The sequence below is a fragment of the Zootoca vivipara genome, chromosome 14 (genome assembly GCF_963506605.1).
Source record: "Zootoca vivipara chromosome 14, rZooViv1.1, whole genome shotgun sequence".
Taxonomy (NCBI): domain Eukaryota; kingdom Metazoa; phylum Chordata; class Lepidosauria; order Squamata; family Lacertidae; genus Zootoca; species Zootoca vivipara.
The window spans coordinates 25,506,457-25,526,736 of NC_083289.1; the positions used below are offsets into that span (position 1 = coordinate 25,506,457).

Consider the following 20,280-nt stretch of genomic DNA (forward strand, 5'->3'; position numbering starts at 1 on the left):
ACATGAAGGATAGGCGGTGGCTCCCATGGCGAGGGTCTTGTGTGAGACTCCCCTCGGCATCGTGGGGTTGCAGGGCTGTTGTAAAACCACCACTTGAGACTGACCCGGCCTCCACGTGCAACATTACAGCGTAACCCGGTTCTGAGGAAGGAAGTCGATGGCATGGGGGGAATCCACTAATATTTTTCAAAAACATTTAAAGCACTAAATAATCTGAGGCTCTGTCACCCCCGCCCCCCAGCAGAAGCCTCCCCAACTTTAATTTCCTTTAAACCCCTTTGATTTCCTAAAAAAAGTTGTTCCCCCCCCCCAATAAAAATCCCGGCTCGGTCGTGCTCGCCCCCGGCTGAGAACGCAACTCTCTTCTCTCTTCAACTGCCCCGGTTTCCATTGTGGAAGATAGTAGACCATATCGGCACTGACATTTTGCATAGGCTAGGGCCGCTAGGCCATGTAAACGCTTCAGCAGCTAATTAGCAATGCAATGTATAACACAATTATTTGCATGTCTCTGCTCATAAATAAGCCCCATTAAACTCGACGAGGCTTTCTTCTGTCAGCCAAGTTGTGAATGCAAAGGAAAAGTTCCTGAAGGAAATTCGTAGCGCCACCCCGGTGAACACGCAAGTGATAAGTAAGAGGAACAGCCTTCTTGCTGATATGGAGAAAGTGTTAGTGGTCTGGATAGAAGATCAAACCCGCCGCAACATTCGCTTAAGACAAAGCCTAATCCAGAGCAAAGCCCTCACACTCTTCAATCCCATGAAGGCCGAGAGAGGTGAGGAAGCTGCAGAAGACAAGTTTGAAGCTAGCAGAGGTTGGTTCATGAGGTTTAAGGAAATAAGCTGCCTTCATAACACAAAAGGGCAAGCTGAAACAGCAGGTGCTGTGCTGATGTAGAGGCTGCAGCAAGCTATCCAGAAGTTCTAGCTAAGATTACGGATGGAGGTGGTTACGCTAAACAACAGGAGTTGCTCCTTATGGGTGAGCAAAGAAGGTGGTTCCTTGAGATGAAATCTCCCCCTGGCGAAGATGCTGCGAACATTGCTAAAATGACAACAAAGGATTTAGAATATTATATACTGTATATATTTTCAAATAATATTTATTCATTTTCAAACATTACAAATTACAAAAATTCACAAAAAAACAAAAACAGAAAAAACAAAAGGAGAGAAAAAAACAATAATAAAAACATAAAAAAGAACAACATATCAATTCTAACATTTTAATTAACATTGTAGACTTCCTCGATTCCCCTCGCACTGGGTCAATTTTTAACTTCAAATTAAGCAATTTTCATTTATTATCTTAAATCATTCTAACATATTTTTTCATTATCTCACAACTATTTCTATTCTAAAAAAAAACTATCTTCCACCTATAATTCATCTTAATCTAAATCTAAATTTATTTTCCCTTCCATCTATCCTCTATTTTCACCCCTTAGCCTCAAATTTAAACCCAATTTTTTCCATACATTCAAATATTATTTCTTTTATCATAATAACATTTAAACACTTAAATCTAATTCAGCCCCCCCCCTCTCCCCTGGACTCAGGGTCTCCCAGATGGATCAGCCAGTTCCATAGGTCATTCCAGTTTTGAGCCATTTTGATCAGTCAGAGAGTAACATCTATTATTACTCCTCACCCCACTCCCGCTCTTTCACCACATATCCACCACTCTCCCTTCTCCGTCCCCTGCTGCCTCCCTGATTTCTTAACTTTTGCACAATACCATCCAACTACATTTCCAGTTTTCAGCCCTGTCTCAATTTTGGTTCCCCTTAAATTCTGGCCCCAGTATGGATCCTGTCCTCCCTCTCCCACTGGGAGGGCATTATTCCCTGCTGGTTCTTATTTGGAGACTCTTTGAATCAAACATGAGTCCTGTTCCCTCCCTCTCACTGAGAGAACAATGTTCCATGCAGCTTCTTCATCTTCATCTTCTTTGACCTCAATTACATTGTCCATGACTGGTGATTGTTCATCTTGCTTCTCTTCATACTCCGTTGAGATTGGTCCTTTTTCACTTTCCGCACAGTTCTGATTTATTTCATCAATCTGTATAGAGTTCTGATGGAGTTCACTCTTAAAATCCAAAAGCAATTCCAATAGTTCCTTTTGAAAGTCAATAAAGTCAGATGATGTTGTGTCTTCTGACATCCTGCACGTCTCCAATTTCGTGGGAACAGAAACAGATTACAGGCAGGAAATGGCGCAGTTCGTACCTCCAAAGTTCAAAAACAGAAATTGTGCCCGATCTGGTTACAAACTCTCATTTTTAGTTCTTCTTCATGTCTTATGACCATTTGTGAAAAAAGCCTTATTATACATATTTTCGCAGGATAATATTTTGTGCTCTCTTCACTGCTGACAGTTCCTGACCTCAAAGAGGTAAACAAATTCCTTCCTATTGTGATGTCATAATGGCGGCTCGCTGATCCCTCCAGGGACCCGATTCCAGCTTCCAGGGGGACTTCCCCCAGTCCAAAGTAAAAAAATTACAGGGATTTTACTGAGTTCAACCCTTCTCCCCTTTACCCTGCCTCAGGGGGAAGGTTTTAAGTAGGTTTTAAAAAAACCAGACATCGCTCAGCCCTATGCATTAGCCCTCTCCTCATCTGTGTTTATTCAGCATCTGTCATTCAGAGGGATTCTGCCTTTGACAAGAGAAGTACAATAGTCATTGATAGCCTTATTGCCCTTCATTAATGTTGCAGAAGATCCCGGAGCACATATATAACAGCAGAGGTAGTGTTCTGTAGTGGTTAGAGTGCTGGGCTAGTACCTGGGAGACCAGGGTTCAAATCCCCACTCAGCCACGAAGCTCACAAGGTGTTTTTGGACCAGCCACTGCGTCTCAGCTCAACCTACCTCCAATACCCTTTTAAAATGTGTGGTGGTGGTGAGGGGGGTTTAGCGGGTTGTTTTTATTCTTATTATGTATTTTGTGTTTTATATTGTGATTTTATGTTGTAACTGAGACCTGCAGGTATAGGGCATTAAATAATAATAATAATAATAATAATAATAATAATAATAATAATAATAAATGTGGAAAGACGTATGGGATATAAATGTAATACCTTGGGTTAAGAACTTAATTCGTTCCGGAGGCCCGTTCTTAACCTGAAACAGTTCTTAACCTGAGGTACCACTTTAGGTAATGGGGCCTCCCGCTGCTGCCTTGCCACCGCCGCATGATTTCTGTTCTTATCCTGAAACAAAGTTCTTAATCCGAGGTACTATTTCTGGGTTAGCGGAGTCTGTAACCTGAAGCGTCTGTAACCTGAGGTACCACTGTAATGGCTCATAGCTATTGATAGCCTTATCCCCCATGAATTTGTCTAATCCTCTTAATACCGTCCAAGCAAATTCTGTAGTTTACCTAAGTGCTGAGTGCAGGTGTCTCCTCAGAAACAAATCTTATTTTATTTGTTGGGGTTTAGTTCCGTATAAGTGGAGTTAGAACTGCGGCTGTCAGACTCTACACTTTGGACTCAAGCTGTGCGAGTCTCTAGGAACTGCCATTTCTGACCCACAAGTCCTCGCTTTTGCTCTGACACACCTCTTTTACTTGGAGTAAATACAACACAAAGTTTCTACTCCCCCCCCTTTTTTTTGGCAGGTTAGCTTGTGTCTTTTAAAAAGTCCATGGCAGGCAGAAATTATCTACGACAAGATTCAGGATCAGCACGACTCAAGAGGAGCAATCATTCCAAGAATCTGTTCACCCAATTTGGCCTTCAGAGTGCAAAGTGAATTATACCATGAGAGACAAGTGCCTATATGTCTTACTACGGTACACTGAGGCTTGTTACACATTACCAGCTTAAAACTCAGCTAGGTTGTTCTTTTTCTTCAATTTGGATTGAAGCTGGCTTGAGGGGGAAATGCAGCAAAATGCAGTGTGTGTGTATCCAAGAGAACAGGTTGCAATATAGACACAGATTGTAGCTCATGTAATGTGTGCACCACTTTCCAGACCAGCAGTGGGAGCACACTGGATGCAGAGTAAACAGAAATATGCATGCAGTCTGAATTTGTTCCTTTGAGTTTCTCCCAGCTACTTTCATTACTTCTCTTCCTTCCTAATTGTCCTGGCATGACATTTGGCTCTGGATACTGCAAAACTCTCACGGTAATAACAATTTGCTTCTAGCATCTCTGCAATGTTTTTAATTAGGTTGATGCTTTTTATGGGACCTTTATTTATTGCCAAGATTAATCTAGAAAATATAAAAGCAATGCTCATCCTAGATCTTATATCAAATTTCTGCAGTTCGTTATGCTTTTTTGTACTTAAAAAGTAGGTATACCAAATATTAAACAAAAAATTTCATGTTAGAAAAAGAAATAAATTTTAAAAAAAATTAAAAATTGTCCAGTAACACCTTAGAGACCTACCTGAAATTGGAAAAAGAAGTACTGTAAAAAGAAGTACCTGTATATGTAAGAGTACCAACTCTGTCCTATAGGTTCAGGTGCACACACATTGCTGTATCCTATAGGGTCAAGGCAGCTTACAGCAATATAGTGGTTGGACTAGGACCTGGGAGACCAGGGTTCAATCTCCATTTGGTTATGAAGCTCACTGGCTGGCCTTGGGCTGGCCACTGTCTCTCATCCTAATCTACCTTGCAGGGTTTCTGTGAGGATAACACGAGAAGGAAGAAAACTGTGTATATCTCCTTGTTCTCCTTGCACAAAAGGTAGCATATAAATGCAAATAAAGACCTCACAATCTATTGAATTCTATGAGACATTTCTAAATAAACGCACATTGGTCCCCTGTAAAAATTCTTCCTGTCATCTAGGAAAAGGCACTGATAGAAATGCATAAAGCGGTTGTATATGCCCACTGTGTAGCTTGGCAAAGGAAACCATACCAGGTCAGTTGTGTTGACAAATAGGAGGTGCAACATGATATTGGGTCATCCAGCAACCTTGGCACAACATCACAAAATGCACCTATCTTTACACCGCCTGTGGCTTGCAGTATCATTGTTTAAAAAATAAAAATCTAAAATGGGTGCACAAGTATTCCAGACCTCACCTGGAATACTGTGTCCAGTTCTGGGCACCACAGTTCAAGAAGGATACTGACAAGCTGGAACGTGTCCAGAGGAGGGTAACCAAAATAGTCAAAGGCCTGGAAACAATGCCTTATGAGGAACGGCTTAGGGAGCTGGGTATGTTTAGCCTGGAGAAGAGAAGGTTAAGGGGTGATATGATAGCCATGTTCAAATATATAAAAGGATGCCATATGGAGGAGGGTGAAAGGTTGTTTTCTGCTGCTCCAGAGAAGCGGACACGGAGCAATGGATTCAAACTACAAGAAAGAAGATTCCACCTAAACATTAGGAAGAACTTCCTGACAGTAAGAGCTGTTCAGCAGTGGAACTTGCTGCCAAGGAGTGTGGTGGAGTCTCCTTCTTTTGAGGTCTTTAAGCAGAGGCTTGACATGCATATGTCAGGAATGCTTTGATGGTGTTTCCTGCTTGGCAGGGGGTTGGACTGGATGGCCCTTGTGGTCTCTTCCAACTCTATGATTCTAAGTAGGGAGAATACTGTTGTACTCAGGTTCTGCTTGTGGGCTTCCCTTTGGTTAGCCTCTGAGAACAGAGTGCTGGACTACTGTAGATGTGTCCCCTTTGGCCTGATCTAGCAGCCAGACTCTTCTTGTTCTTAAAATCTTGAAGATATTTGGCTATGGCCCAAACAATAGCAAAGTCTCCCTGAAAAGGGCATTCCTGTCATGCTTCAGGCATTGGACTTCTCATCAGAGGAGGAACAGGAGGATTCAACCCCAGAAAGTGTGTTTTAAGTAGTCCAACCAGAAGCATGGATAATACAGGAGAGGCCACAGGGGGCAAATCAGCCTGAGTTGACAAAATACATTTATTTGGGCACTGAGGCTTCTTGAGCCTCCTGGATCTACGGTAGGGAGCAGTACTCCCAAACTGTACCAGAGATCCTTCTGAGTGTGTGCAACCCATTCCACAGCTCATTGACATCCAGCTGTTCACCCTCAAGCGACCCCCTCCTTAGACCCTAAGGGGGAAAGCACCTCTGCAGAGCAGCTCCAGTTCACGTAATGTTCTAGAGCAGGCACGTCCAACAAGTAGATCGTGATCTACCAGTAGATCACTGGACGCCTGTGGTAGATCAATGGCAGATCACTGGCTCTCCCCAAAGAAGCTCAACAACTTTGGCTCCCCTAAAAAAGCTCATTTTTTGCCCTGTACCCCCCCATGACACTTTCCTTCTCCCTAAAAAAGCTCAACAACAACTTTTATATGAATGCCTTAAAAACGGGTCTTCCTCCTCCCCAAAAAGCTCAACAACTTTGACCTGAACCCCACAAAAGGGGGTAGATCACAGCAAGTTTTTAATTCTGTAAGTAGATCGCAGTCTCTTGGGAGTTGGCCACCCCTGTTCTAGAGCTGTGATTGGTGCTGCCAAGTCAATTTGTGCCACCGAAGAAAACACAACAGCAAAGAAGCACAGCTGATGCGCCTTACTTTAAGTCTCCTATAATAAAGGAAATTATAGGAATCCAAGAATCTAACTGAGAAACGAGCCAGATCACTGGTCCATACAGCGCTGTCTATACTGTCTACTGGCAGCAGATGACTCTAAGGTTTCAGGCACGAGGGTTTTTCAAACCCTTCCTGGACACGCCGGGGATTGAACCTGAGACTATTTGCCGCTGTTCTTGTCCCAGAAACAACTTGCCTTGTTCCGGGTACTTGTAACTCAGTATTCATTAATTGATTCATTTTTCATTAACTCAGTATTGTCAACGCTGATTACTGGGAACGATAGGAAGCACCCCAGGAGATGGTGGGGGTGGGGGAATTGAACCTCTGTCCCGTTTTGCATGCGAGGTCTGCCGCTCAGCTGCACCGGCTCTTCCCGGGCTGCTCTGGCCCCGGAGCGCGCCTTTCGCGGCCCCTCCTTGCCGCAATTTCCCACGCATTCCGGGCAAAGTAAGGGGAGGGAAGCTTCACCCCTGTGCAACGTCCATGCGCACGGCTCTGGGCACATGCGCCCTGAGCTAATCCGGATCCCTTCGCTCGTCGGGGGAGGACCCTCCGCCCTCTCGCGCCGCTGAGGCGCTTCTCTCCCCGCCTTGTTCTTTAAAGCGCCCAGGAGGCGAGCGCTCGCCTCGGCACAGGAGCTGCAGCCGCAGTAAACGCCGCCCAGAAGGTGGCGGAGCGCCCAGGCAGCTTCCCAGAAGAACCTCGGAAGGCGCAGAGCGAGCCGGCGCCTGCTTTGCCCCGGGCTCCTCCGCTCGGCTTCCGAGCCTCGAGGAGGGAGCGCGCGCGCCCAGCGCAAGGCAAGAGGACCGAGCGCGGGGCTCGGCGGGCAGAGGCAGCGCGGCGGCGCTTTTGCAGCCAATCTCCTCGGAGCGCGCGAGAGAGACCATGCCGAAGAAGAAGCCCATGCCCATCCAGCTCCACCCCGCGCCCGACGGCTCCGCCATCAACGGGACCAGCGCGGCCGAGTGAGTCAGGCTGTGGGGACGGAGGGGGAGGCAAGCGGAGCGCGACCGGGCTGGATTCCCTCGCCGGGCCGCCCTTGCGCTTTCCTGCCCTCGGAGCGCGCCGTCCCCTTGGGAGGGTTTCGTCTTCTTTCCCCGGACTTCGGTGGAAGATGGGGGCGCTGGGGGAACTTGGAGGGGTGGGGAAAGACGCCCGGCGGAAATCCAGGAGCCCCCTCGTTTCCTTTCGCATTCTTAGTTGCTTTTAAAGTGGTTGTTCGAAACTGTAGGCTGAAGAGCACAGAAATATGCTTGTGCGTTAGGGCTCGTGTGTAGGGGTCGTTTCAAAGAAAGGGAGGAAATGAGTGAATGGACTACTGACAACTCGGAATCTGCGCTCATTAAACCACTTTATTCTCTCTAAAGAGAAAATTATGGCTGGAGATTAAGTTGTAAACTGCCCTAGTGCAAGGAGGACTCGCTATTTCAGCCTAGCTACAGGTTTCTCTGCTGAAGACCGTTGTAGCGGACTTCCCGGAATGTTTTGTAGCTGCTACATCGCTAAAAGCAGCGCCTGTAAAAAATAGACACTTTTTAAAATTTATTTGTGAGTTGGCAGAGCCTTTCCACACCCTCCGGCTCCAGTCTGCAGTGACAGTTTTGTGGCCGCCAAAACTGCATTAATTGTTTGCAGGAAATGCTACTTAAACGCGAAAGTAAGACACCTGCAATAATATGTTTGCATAACCCCACGGAATCGCCATACTGTGCTGTTGTTGCTATGCTGACTACAAGCTATTCTAACGAAGTGCATGTTCTCTGACATCTCCAGATAACAGATCTGAAGATGTTCTTGTGTTTGCACATCACAATCCAGGCGCTGGGGATGAAGGGTGGAGTGTGGGATGAAACAGCAAGCAGCTCATTGCCTTAGCCTCTCATTTGAAATGGTACCAAGATGTTTGCATTAATCAAAACTATTGCCTTTGATCGTCAGGATTACCTGTGAATTGACAACTCTGAGTGCCTGGAAAGTTCTGTATTGAAGCCCTCTGCCTAGTGAAGGGTGGGGGAATGAATAATACAAGTACAACAGGTCCCCAATTTCCTCTCCATTGCAGTGCTGAGATGTACGCAATGGAATTAACGGAATCCGATATTGTACAGTATTTCTAAACTCAGATACAAACTGATACAAACTTACACTTTCAGGACCGATGGGAATTTTTTTTTGGGGGGGCATTCTAATTGGAATTTATCAACTGGCTTTTGTACTTTCTGAATGCTCTCTCATAGTCCCAGGGTCAAAAACCTATATACCTACATTTAGAAATGCAAGGTTAAAAGTAAAATGCAATTTTAAAAGTATGTACTTTTAATACAGTTTTCCTTTAGTTTTTCTTAATCGCAGGTTGATGTAGAAACTGTAGGCCTACACAACAGAATCATGCAAAAGTAACACTGCCCAGAAATGGATTGATTCATCCTTTCCTAAAGTGAGAGTTCTGCTGTTGCTTTGTCAGGATCCTGTAATCCTTTTCCATTTTTCATACGTGTACATGAATTGCTGTTGGTCATAACCACCCACATAATGTTTTTATATCCTCGAGTCCATTTTTTAACGATTCCTGTATATGTAGAAAAATGTTTATCATTGGATATCCACATGACTCTTTGAAGTGAGAGGTTCCCCTCAGAAAAAGGCAGGGTAGATATGTATATATATATTCTTATTTGTTTGTAAAGGTCTATCTCTACCACCATATCATAAACTATCCAGGCATTTTTCAATGTTAAAACATACAATACCATTTAAAAATAAATATATATATATAGATAATCATCAAGGTGACTGGCTATTCAAAATAAAAAATTAAACAGCTGCAAATAACAATATTTACTTTAAAAATCCACATGGGTGGGTGGACAGACTGTTTCTGGTGTGCCATTTCCCCCTTCAAAATACTTCCACAAGCAATCACAGTGGCAAAAATTGTGCTACGGTCAATGGAACGATGAATCAGTCTTCTGGAAATGGCCAAATGCTATTGAGAATTGAACATAGGTTCTGACTCAACCTGTGTGCAAACTCAGGCTGCTAAGTAAGCTCAGCAGACATGAGATAAAAAGGGTAGGACCTCTTATCAGTTAGTTACTAGGGTAGGATGAGGAAGTAGAAGGCAAAAGTACGGTAGGTTTCACAATGAAGGAAGGAAGTGCTGAGCTTCTGTAAGAAGCTGGTGCTAATTTAACATTCTTAAATGGTCTGTAGTCATTTGGGTGATGTTTGGGATGGCCAGGTTTGCAAATGTCAGCAGATTGCTCAGGATGGTGAAAACCCAAGCAGAATCTGGATCTGGAAAGCTCCAGGATGATCTGTCTGTATTGTGTGAGTGGGTAACAAAATGGCAAATGAGGTTAAGTGTAAGTTAATTGCAAAGTGATGCCCATTCAGATACACTGATGGGCTCTGGTGGTGCCTGACCTTGAAAGAGATACAGTATTGGGGACACGGTGGATAGCTCAGTGAGAGTGCTAATTTGGTACCCGGCTGAAATGAGTGAGACAAATTCTGTGCTGGGAAGTATTAGGAAGCGGGATGAAAACACTGTTTGGAATTCTGTGTGCAGGTCTGGTTGTCTGCTCTCAAATGAGGATATCTTAGTTCTAGAAAGAGGTGCAAAAGATGGCAACCAACACCCTTAAGAGGTTGGAGCACTTTTCCAATGCAGAAGGGCTAAATAATGTTGGACATATTAATTTGGGGGGAGGCTAAACAGAAGTCATAAGAGAGGTTTATAAAATGATGCATTGTGTAGGATAGAATAGGTAAGATACATGGAGTGGATAGAGAAACATTTTTCTCAATTTCTCAGAACTTTAGAACTTGTAGCCACCCAGTGCAAATTATATATAGCAGGCACGCCCAACTCTCTAGAGAATGCAATCTACTCCCAGTATAATAAAACTGGCAGTGGTCTACCAATTGTCATTGCCAATAGTTCTTGAGCTTTTTGGGGGGTGGGGACCGGAGTTGTTGAGCTTTTTTTTAGGGGGAGATGTCAGAGTTGATTAGCTTTTTTTAGGAAGGGAATACTACACTTGTTGATGGAGGAAATACAAGCTGTCTCAGCAGCGATGCTAATTAGCACCAGGGGCAGGGGGCATGGAGATCGCTCTCAGGAGCAACCAGGTGAACACTTTCAAATATCCCGCGATCAACCTGGGACACCCTGGCAATCTACCTGTCTATCACGGCTGACCGGTAGACATTGTTGATATATAGTCCCTTTACCTTTTTAAGGGACCCAGGTGGCGCTGTGGGTTAAACCACAGAGTCTAGGGCTTGCTGATCAGAAGGTCGGCGGTTCGAATCCCTGCAATGGGGTGAGCTTCCGTTGCTCGGTCCCAGCTCCTGCCCACCTAGCAGTTTGAAAGCACGTCAAAGTGCAAGTAGATAAATAGGGACCGCTCCGGCGGGCAGGTAAACGGCATTTCCATGTGCTGCTCTGGTTCACCAGAAGCAGCTTTGTTATGCTGGCCACATGACCCGGAAGTTGTCTGCGGACAAACGCTGGCTCCCTCGGCCTATAGAGCGAGATGAGCGCCGCAACCCCACAGTTGGAAACGACTGGACCTGATGGTCAGGGGCCCCTTTACCTTTTTACCTTTAGTCTCTTTAAAAGAATTCTTCATACAATGCATTATGTCTACCTGGAAAATGCTGGTGCGGAATGTATAAAAGAGACCTGGTTTGCTTAAGGGGTTCAGACTGAGTCTCTCAGATCGGGGTGTCACATGAGCCATTGCTTGAGGTGCAGTTCTATAACCCATCTCCTTTGTCAGATACCCACTTCAGGAATTGTTTGGTTCTGAGTGTCTGTGCCTATTGTTGTTGTTGTTACATATTTATTTGTACCCCACCTTTCCCCCTGACGAGACTCAAGGCAGCTTACAGATAAAAGCTACAGTCGCTAAAAACATAGGAAAAGCAATCATTAAAAAGCAATTAAACATTAATAGAATGAAAACTATACACATATATAAAATCGTGATTAAAATTTACAAACGGTTACAATAAAAACAGCACGTCAGCAGCCGTTTCATTAAAAGCAGTCAATTCCAAAAGCCTGCGGGAACAAGGAGGTTTTCACCTGCTGGTGGAAGGACAACAAGGAGGGAGCCAGTCTAGGTTTTGCAGGGGGGGCGTTCCAGAGTTTGGGAGCAGCCACCAAGAAGGCCCTTTTCCACGTCCCTACCAGGTGTGGCAGTCTGTGGGTACTAGTAATGACTGTTGTCATGAACAAATCACTATTTGATCAGGTCTGGGCTGTCTGCTGTAATTAAGCTCCATAGATATGGAGGACCATTTTGATGGTTTGACCCTGAAGACTGTTAGAGCTTCAGAACTTCCCACAGATTTGGCCAGCAGTCTTACCAGGGCCATAGCCTACCCCTGGATCAGGAGGTAACCTGGGTCGTTGGAACGACTGCTTCCTAATGTTATTGGCCAAGCCATAGAGTAAATTTAGCTAAATGGTTTTTAGCTCTGCACCATATCAATGAAACTGCAAGGTTGACTGTTGGAGAGCAGATGGTGGAAAACTAAAAGGGAATACGCTCAAGCACAGATTAGAGCCCATTTTAGAGCTTATACTACTGCTGTGGAGAAAGCTCGCTTCACCACCACCATTGATTCTGCACAATGCCAGCAAATGCAGCCCTTCTCAGTGGTGAAAGGCCTGTGCTGCAGAGGCCCAATGGATCAACCTGTTTAACTCTCAAAGGCCTATAGGTGCCTTCTGCAGATGAGATCACTCATGTCAGCTCTGGCATAGCTTTGACAGAATCTGAGAAAGATGCAACTAGAACACCGTCTGGCCCTGTTATGAATTATTTTTAGCTTGAACAGCCTGAGGTTGTTGATAAGTTGCTTAGAGGGTTGAGACATCGTGCTTGCTTGTTGGATGCTTACCTTTCCTAGCTGATAAAATTAGCCAGTGCCAGGTTAACAATCACAGGAGGTAAATGCTTTTTTTTTACTTCTGGTGTCAAGATGTTGGAAGGGTGGCCCTGCATTTTAACTTGCCAAATTTGTGACCGCCACACCAGTAAAGTTAAAGGGACCCCTGACCATTAGGTCCAGTCGTGACTGACTCTGGGGTTGCGCGTTCATCTTCGCATTATTGGCCGAGGGAGCCGGTGTATAGCTTCCAGGTCATGTGGCCAGCATGACAAAGCCGCTTCTGGCAAACCAGAGCAGCACATGGAAACACCGTTTACCTTCCCACTATAGCGGTTCCTATTTATCTACTTGCATTTTGACGTGCTTTCGAACTGCTAGGTTGGCAGGAGCTGGGACCAAGCAACGGGAGCTCACCCCGTCACAGGGATTCGAACCGCCGACCTTCTGATCAGCAAGCCCTAGGCTCAGTGGTTTAACCACAGCGCCACCTGGGTCCCTCTCGCCACACCAGTGGTGCCTTTTAAAAATCATTTTCATGGTATGCTTCATTCAGGAGGGAAAGAAAGTATTTTCCGTTCTTTAGACCAGCCTTTCCCAATCTGGTGTGCAGCAGCGGGCTGCTGAGGCTGCTGGGAGTTGTAGTCCAAAACGTCTGAAGGGCACCATGTTGGGGAAGGCTGCTTAGTGTAGACATTGGATAGGAATATGTTGATTTTATTTGGAGAGCTTTAATTATGCAGCTCAGAGTTGGTAACGCCAGAGATAAAACTAGGCCAGCTCCCAACGTCTCCTTTCTATGTTGGTACCGCTCTATTATATAACATTTTTGTTGTTGCTCCCAACATCATTTTGTTCTTAATGCTTTTTCTATGCACGCCTGTTCTTCTGTTCCTCCATAAATATATTTTTGTCTTAGATGGGAAGTATGTGCCTTGCAAGCAGCTCTCAGAGAGGCGGCTATTGCTTCAGAAGAGGCCTTGTGCCTCCGGCGAAGGGCACGGGATCTGGGTGTTAGCAAGGTGGCCAACCTGGTGCCTTCCAGATGTAATTGGACTGCAATTCCAAACATCCTGGAACACTAACCATGGTACATAGGTGTAAGGGGGAGAGAGTATAGAGAACCTCCCCCTCTCATCAGGAGTAGCTCCTCCCCAAGCAGCGATGGAAGCGCGGACTCTGAAGAGGCTAGTCAGGAAGCAGAGAGAGAGTGCCTCTCTCTGGCAGCATGGTCACTCTCTCTGGCAGAGTGGTCTCGGCTCCACAGCCCCGGCTCCACAGGCAGGAAGAGAGAGAGGCGGAAAGGGGGGAAAGGGAAAGCACGGAGCGTAGACCTTTTCCCCCGTTTCCGGAATTACGGAGGAGGAGAAAGGGGAGGAGATTCGCTGTCCCGAGGCTATTATGTTGGGAAAAATCATGAAAAGGGGCAGTGCCGGATTCTGGATCGGAATGAGCAGACATGTTTCCAACACCCCGTTACACTGTAAATAGAGTGCACCAATAAAGACTGTTAAAGGACAAGCATGTGGAAGGTCGTTACTCTGGAGTAGTCGCAACAACCCCTGACAGTAGGAATATAGGAAGTTGTTTTCTGCCAGGTCGGATCACTGGTCAGTCTAGCTCATTGGTCTTCAGCTGGTGGGTCTGGAGTCTGGACTACTTCCAAGCAGTATCAACACAGTTGTTGTTGTTGTTGTTTTAAAAAACGAGAAGCTATAAGTTTCCCTTAGCTTTGTATCTTCACAACACCCCTGTGCGGCTGGACATGCTGAGAGATTGTGACCTACCCATAGCTGCCTAGTGGGCTTTGTAGCTGTGTGAGGATCTGAACATGGGTCTTCTTAGTCCCTAGTGGTGTGGCTGTGGGTGTGAGTGTGGATAGGTGGGTGGGTGGCACACACACACACACACACACACACAGAGAGAGAGAGAGAGAGAGAGAGAGAGAGAGAGAGAAGAGAGCTGCCCTGAGATTAACACATCATGCATCTGATAGAGTGTACTTTAGTTCATAGAAAGCTTATGCTTATAATACATTGGTTAATTCTTCAGGTGCCAAATGAGTCCATTTACTAAAATTACAGTCTCTCTTTTCTATATCTCCGGTCTCTAAAATGGCCTCACTTACATTTTTGTCTTCTAAGTGCTTGTTGCTTTTTTTGGGGGGGGGGGGAATCCATCTAGTTTGTTTAAAACAGTCTCCTTTCCCATTCCCTACTGATAATATGTTAACCAGTCCACCCTGGTTGTGCCAGGGTGTACTTTGCGAGCAGGGCATTATGAATTTAGCATAATTCCAAGCTAATGGTGGAACTGTTTGTTATTAAATGTACTATTCAAATCCACCTTAAATCCCTATTCAGTTCCAAGCACAGATTGGTGAGCCAGCTTTCCAATCTACCCCCAGGAGAAATAAAATATTCTCATCAGTATCCATTATAATTATAAAGAGCTAGGTAGAAATGTACACGGAAAAGTGTGTTGGCAGTGTTTCTTAACCCTTGTATGTGTTGTCACATGAGATTCTTTTAAAATGAAATTTATGAGCAATTAATTACTGTACTGTATGTTGGTGAGGATGCAAAGAGAGATGGGGGGGGGATCACCTCCAGGCATCATTCACCAGGGTAACCTCTAAGACAAGTTCTGGATTCTCTGGGAGCATGTTGCTTCCCTTGGGTGCAAGGGTTCCTGGGTTCAGCCTGCAGGCAAGGCCATTCATAGAATCATGGAATTGTAGAGTTGGAAGGGACCACAAGGGTCATCTAGTCCACCCCCTGCAGTGCAGGAATCTTTTGCCCAACATAGGCCTCGAACCCATGACCCTGAGATTAAGAGTCTCATGCTGTACAGACTGAGAAAAGATTTGTGTTTGAAATTTGGATACAAAAAGATGCTGTGTGATAACATGAACCATTTTGATGCATTTTCATGTTGTTAAACTGGAAGGAAATCCAGTGATGGGAGTTAAGGACACATTTTTAGATACAGAGGACCAGTGTTAGCAACTGAGATATGAAAGCTAGGAGCTAAATGGCACCTTAAACCTAGGTTATGGGTGCAAGAACGGAATGTCTAGGCACATTTTTTTATAACAAGAATACAAAGCTGAAAATGAATGAACTGCAGCTAAAATATTATGTTCATTTTTCACGTGGTCTAGTCCTTCTCCTGCCCACCCCCTACTATTATTAAGAGGGTCTCTTCTCCAGTCTTCAGAGAAGAGCTGGAAGCGGGGAGACAGAAAAAGGCCCTCCTTTCCTTCCACTCTGCAGTTTTAATCTGAAATCTTAGGCGCAGTACTGCGCCCAGAGCTCAGAAACTGCTCCAGCTAATGAAATTCCCTGTTGCAAAATACGCCTAGAACAACGGGAGTTTTGAACACTGCAGAGGACTTTTTAGGAAGTGTCAGATCATCCTGATATAGCACATGCTTTGCATTCGTGAGATTTCACGCCAGTATCTCCAGATAGGACTGGGGAGGTCTGAACCCTTGAAGGGCCACTGCCAGTCAGTGTAGGCAGCGTTGGGCTAGGTAGCAAAACAGTTTGACTCAGGATGAGGCAGTGCAAAGAGGCAGTCAGCCAACCCTCCAGGGATGTGAGGGCACATTTGGAATTTTTAAAGAGTGTTGCAGGTGTGGGCAGCTGCAGGAAGTTGCAAGTGCAATCCTGCTGTGTGTGTCTTTGTTGTCATTTTTTTTAAAACTCGCACATATCACACACACACACACACACACACACACACACACACACACAGTGTGGTAGGTCCAGGCTGCTCTACCCACATCCAGTCCAGGGAAAGTGACTGATAAGTGTGAGGGAAGTCTTTCTGCAATGGGCAAAAGATTGCTTTCGCCTAGCATTCTCTTCCACTCCTGACAGCAGCCAGACAGATGTTTCTGGAAACTCCACAGCAGGACCCCAAAGCAGCAACCTCTCCATTGCTGGTGGTATTCTCCTGACATCTGGTATGCGGTGGTTTCTCTTGTGGCTAATTTCTCTGGCCAAAAACCACTTTCTTTTGGCAAAACGTCTTCTGCGGTGCTGGCTTCTGTCAGCTCCAGAAGATTCTGTTCTGTTTTTATTCATATGCTAAGCAAGGCAGCCTTGCCAACCTGGTGCCCCTCAGATGTTTGGGAGGACAACTCTGGCGCTGATGGGAGTTCTCATCCCAAACATCTGGAGGGGAGGCACCAGGTTGGCAAAAGGCAGCATCAAAGACTTTGGTTGAGTCTGTCAGGAAGGGAAGCATTCTTTGTGCAAGTGCTCTCCGATTAATGTTATTATTGGAACTGAATGGTGAACTTTCCCCCTGCCTTCCAAGCAGGCAAATTTCCCTCCCTTCCTCACCCCAACCGCAAAAGGGTTGCATCCGAGGACACGTTGCCGCCGAGAATCGCATGCCAAAAGTCTTTGCTGGCTGTAACCCTGCAGCAAAGCAGCAGCTGTTCGAAGGGGGAAAGGGACCATTTGCCGCTCAGAAATTCCTAGCAAACATCTGCTCTCGGATGGACGGAAGGTCTCTCTCCTACTCTCACAGCCCTGTCTGAACAGGAAAAGAGCAAATTCCTTTGGAACGTTGTTGGCTGGCATTCCTCTGTGACTGCGACACGATTTATGGCCTCTCTGAGAGATTTCATCACTTCTTAGACATTCCATCAGGAGTGTGTGTGCGCACGCACTAATGTCAGGGGCAAGGAGGGCTCCAGGAAGCTGATTAGCTTAATCTTCAATCTCTAGAGGAGATTCTCCTGTGAAGCAAGTCGGGGGGGGGGGGGAATGCTTCAAATTCCTAGGAGCCAAAATGAAAATGTTAAAGAGTCAGCTGTACATCGTCAGAGTAGACATTTAAATGCCTACATGCTAGTGTAGTGGATTTCCTGCAGTTAAACACTCCAGTTGTGATAGAATTGTAGAGTTGGAAGGGACCCTGAGGATTGTCTAGTCCAATCCCCTGCAATGTAGGAATATGCAGCCAGGACCGAACCTGCAACCTTGGCATTATCAGCACCACATTCTAACCAACTGAGCCATCCAGATGGTAATGTTCCAAGACAGCTTTTATTTGGTCGCAACAGTGGTTGCTGGGGAATCAAAAAAAGTGGAGTCCACAGGCCTATACAGTAACTTATAGAGGCTCATATAGAGGCATTCCCTTGCCTTAGGGAAGGGAATTAGGGAAGCTTTTAATCTTTAAGAAATTAGTGTATTTTAATATTTCTGTTGGAAGCCACCCAGAGTGGCTGGGGAAACCCAGCCAGATGGACGGGGTATAAATAAATTATTATTATTATTATCATCATCATCATTAGCTTGATGCAGGTGTAGAAATTAAGCAATGTTCTTGGAGGGAAAGCATGCCTGCATTATCAGAGCTTGGGTGCCTGATTCAGCAGGAAGAATTCATTGTCTGCTTTCTATCAAGCTGGTCCAAGCCTGAGATTTTTCCTGCACAAACCTTCTTGACACATAGAATAAGCAGATTCTCCTAACAATATCCTTTCACACGCTTTTTACAGCTCTCACATATAGGCTACCTATCAATGTGTTCATCAATACATTTGCCCACTGCACTAGCATCAAAAATGTCAGAGAGCCCAGGTGGTAGGAGCCTGAGTAGGCCCTGCTTGTCTGCCCACCCCTGCTTGCTGCTAGGTGAGAGCACAGCCTAGGGAGCTGCGTTGCTGCTGTGTGTACCCAGATGGATGGGGGGAGGGGACCCTGGAAGAGGAGGAGAAGGAGGTGGCCTCAGGAGAGTCTTGGTGCTTATGTGGGACTTGCTCAGCTGGTGGCTATTGCAGTAAAGTGATTTTTTTCCCCGGGTAGTGGTGCCAGTACAGCTCCTTGTCAAGGTTGCTAGGAATGTCTCTGCCCAGGAATGCCAGTGAAGAGAACAAGGAAGCAAAAGATCAGAAAGATCTATCTGTGTCTGAGATCCTTGAGGGCTGCTGCCAGTCAGATAGTACCCTGGTATAAGGGAGTTTCCCAGGCTCCTCAAGGCTGAGCTGGCTTCTGTTACCGGTATTTCTTGAGATGCTGCTCTTGAAAAGCAATTAAAAATTACTTTGCCCTCTTGTTTCAGCCACCATGTGGAAGCAAGCATGTATTGCTTTTCAAGATGCATGGAGCTCTCTGAAGAATTTCAGAGTTTTCACTCTCCCGCACCAGCAATTTTCCCAGTTGCAATTGTTCATGCAAATTGTACTGTCAAACACCTCCTACCTTTTCAAAAACAGACAGGTGCGTAGGTGCTTTAGATGAGCACTCGTGCCTTTACGCCTGTACCCCCAAATCTGTGCCAGTAGATTTGAAACGCAGTTAGACATGATACGATTCATGCAATTAACCATGACAATATATATATATACTGTATCTTTAAAGAGCAAACTGCAGGCATGATGTAAAATTGACCACACGAGGCAGTGATGGCCACCAACTTGTATGGCCACTCAAGGAGCATGTCTATCGAAGCTAGGGGAAAGGGGGTGTGGTTAGGGAGAGGTGTGGTCCGGAGAGAGTTCTAGAGACCAGCTCAAGAGATCTGGGGGTTCCATTCGATTCCCGAGCCTGACGGTCCCCACCCATGGCCTAGCATGTTGTTCTAACTGTTGAATAACAAAGGCATAACTGGGAAAGGCCTGTTTTGCTTCTTATCTTGAGGGGGTGGGCAGTAATCTGCTTAGGCCCTTAGAATGGCTTGCTTAATTGCGGAATTTGTGGAATGTGGGTTCCTCCCTTTATCCCTATGTTCCATCCTACTCCTGCTTGAAGGCAACCACCCTGCACTCTGTGTGGCGGATATGGCTTGCTGTTATTTGCTTCTCTCTCTGCCAGAGCAGAAACCTGAGAAATGGTGCATCCCCCGAAACTAGATTCAGCACAAGAACCACGTAGCTGTTTCTCTCTCTCTCTCTCTCTCTCTCTCTCTCTCTCTCTCTCTCTCTCTCTCTCTCTCTCTCTCTCTCACACACACACACACACACACACACCGCAACTTACAGTAGAAGTTTATTTTATTTCATAAATGCACATATTATCTGTAAATAAATTGGCATTCTGACCTGGAATTGCATTGCATTTTCAACCTACAGTGGTCAAAACAAACAGTTTAGAATGAAGCGTTTTAAATGTGCAGCATGGGTCAAATGTATCTGCGCAAATCTCTGCGAATGGTGCTGGCAATTTTTCTCGCATGGCTCTTGTCATTTGACCAGGATATTCTGTCTCTGGCGCCACCTGATCTTTTGCTGTGGAAGCTCCCGGGTCCTAGCTCAGCTGGCTCTGAGCCAAGGAGTTCAGCTGACCAGGTGGGCCCTGCCAGCGGATGCTCTTTCAGAAGCCTGAGCTGCTTATTCTGCTCTCCTGCCCTGTCAGAAAACTTCCAGGGCAGGAAGTGAATAATCAGATTGCACTGACATGCAAATATTTACTGCCGTGCGATAAGACAAGTGCTCTGCTCCTCCTCTTAATGAGAGCCGCTTCTAATTTTGTTTTCTGACTGTTGGGATAAAGGGGTAGAAGGCAGCTGTTTCCACCTGTGCCTCTTCTTTCTTTTAGCTGATGCATTGGTTGTTTTGCAGGGGCTGTGAGAGAGAAACTCTGTTTCTTTGTTTTAATTGGGGGGGGGGGTTGGCTAGGAAAACACAATCCTCTTGCATTCTTTGTGTCCCAGGCCTGAAATAGATGCAGATTTCCTGTTTCAGGAGATGTTCGGTTTCCCATCTTTCTATTGTAACAGGAGGAGAGTCATGTGGCAGGTGGAACATGGCTATTATAGGCAGTTCATGTATGTTGCATAAACCCTACCATTCTATGCCATTGCAT

At 45.5% G+C, this 20,280-nt stretch overlaps 1 protein-coding gene across 1 annotated transcript in view; it reads left to right on the top strand.

Moving 5' to 3' along the window:
- Positions 1 to 7,134: 7,134 nt before the first annotated feature.
- The window catches only part of MAP2K1 (mitogen-activated protein kinase kinase 1), a 40,204-nt gene continuing 27,058 nt past the window's right edge, over positions 7,135 to 20,280 (top strand). Inside the window, exon 1 of the mRNA XM_035131171.2 lies at positions 7,135 to 7,515. Coding sequence (XP_034987062.1) covers positions 7,436 to 7,515 — 80 coding nt within the window. The 5' untranslated portion in view covers positions 7,135 to 7,435. The remainder of the gene's footprint in view (positions 7,516 to 20,280) is intronic.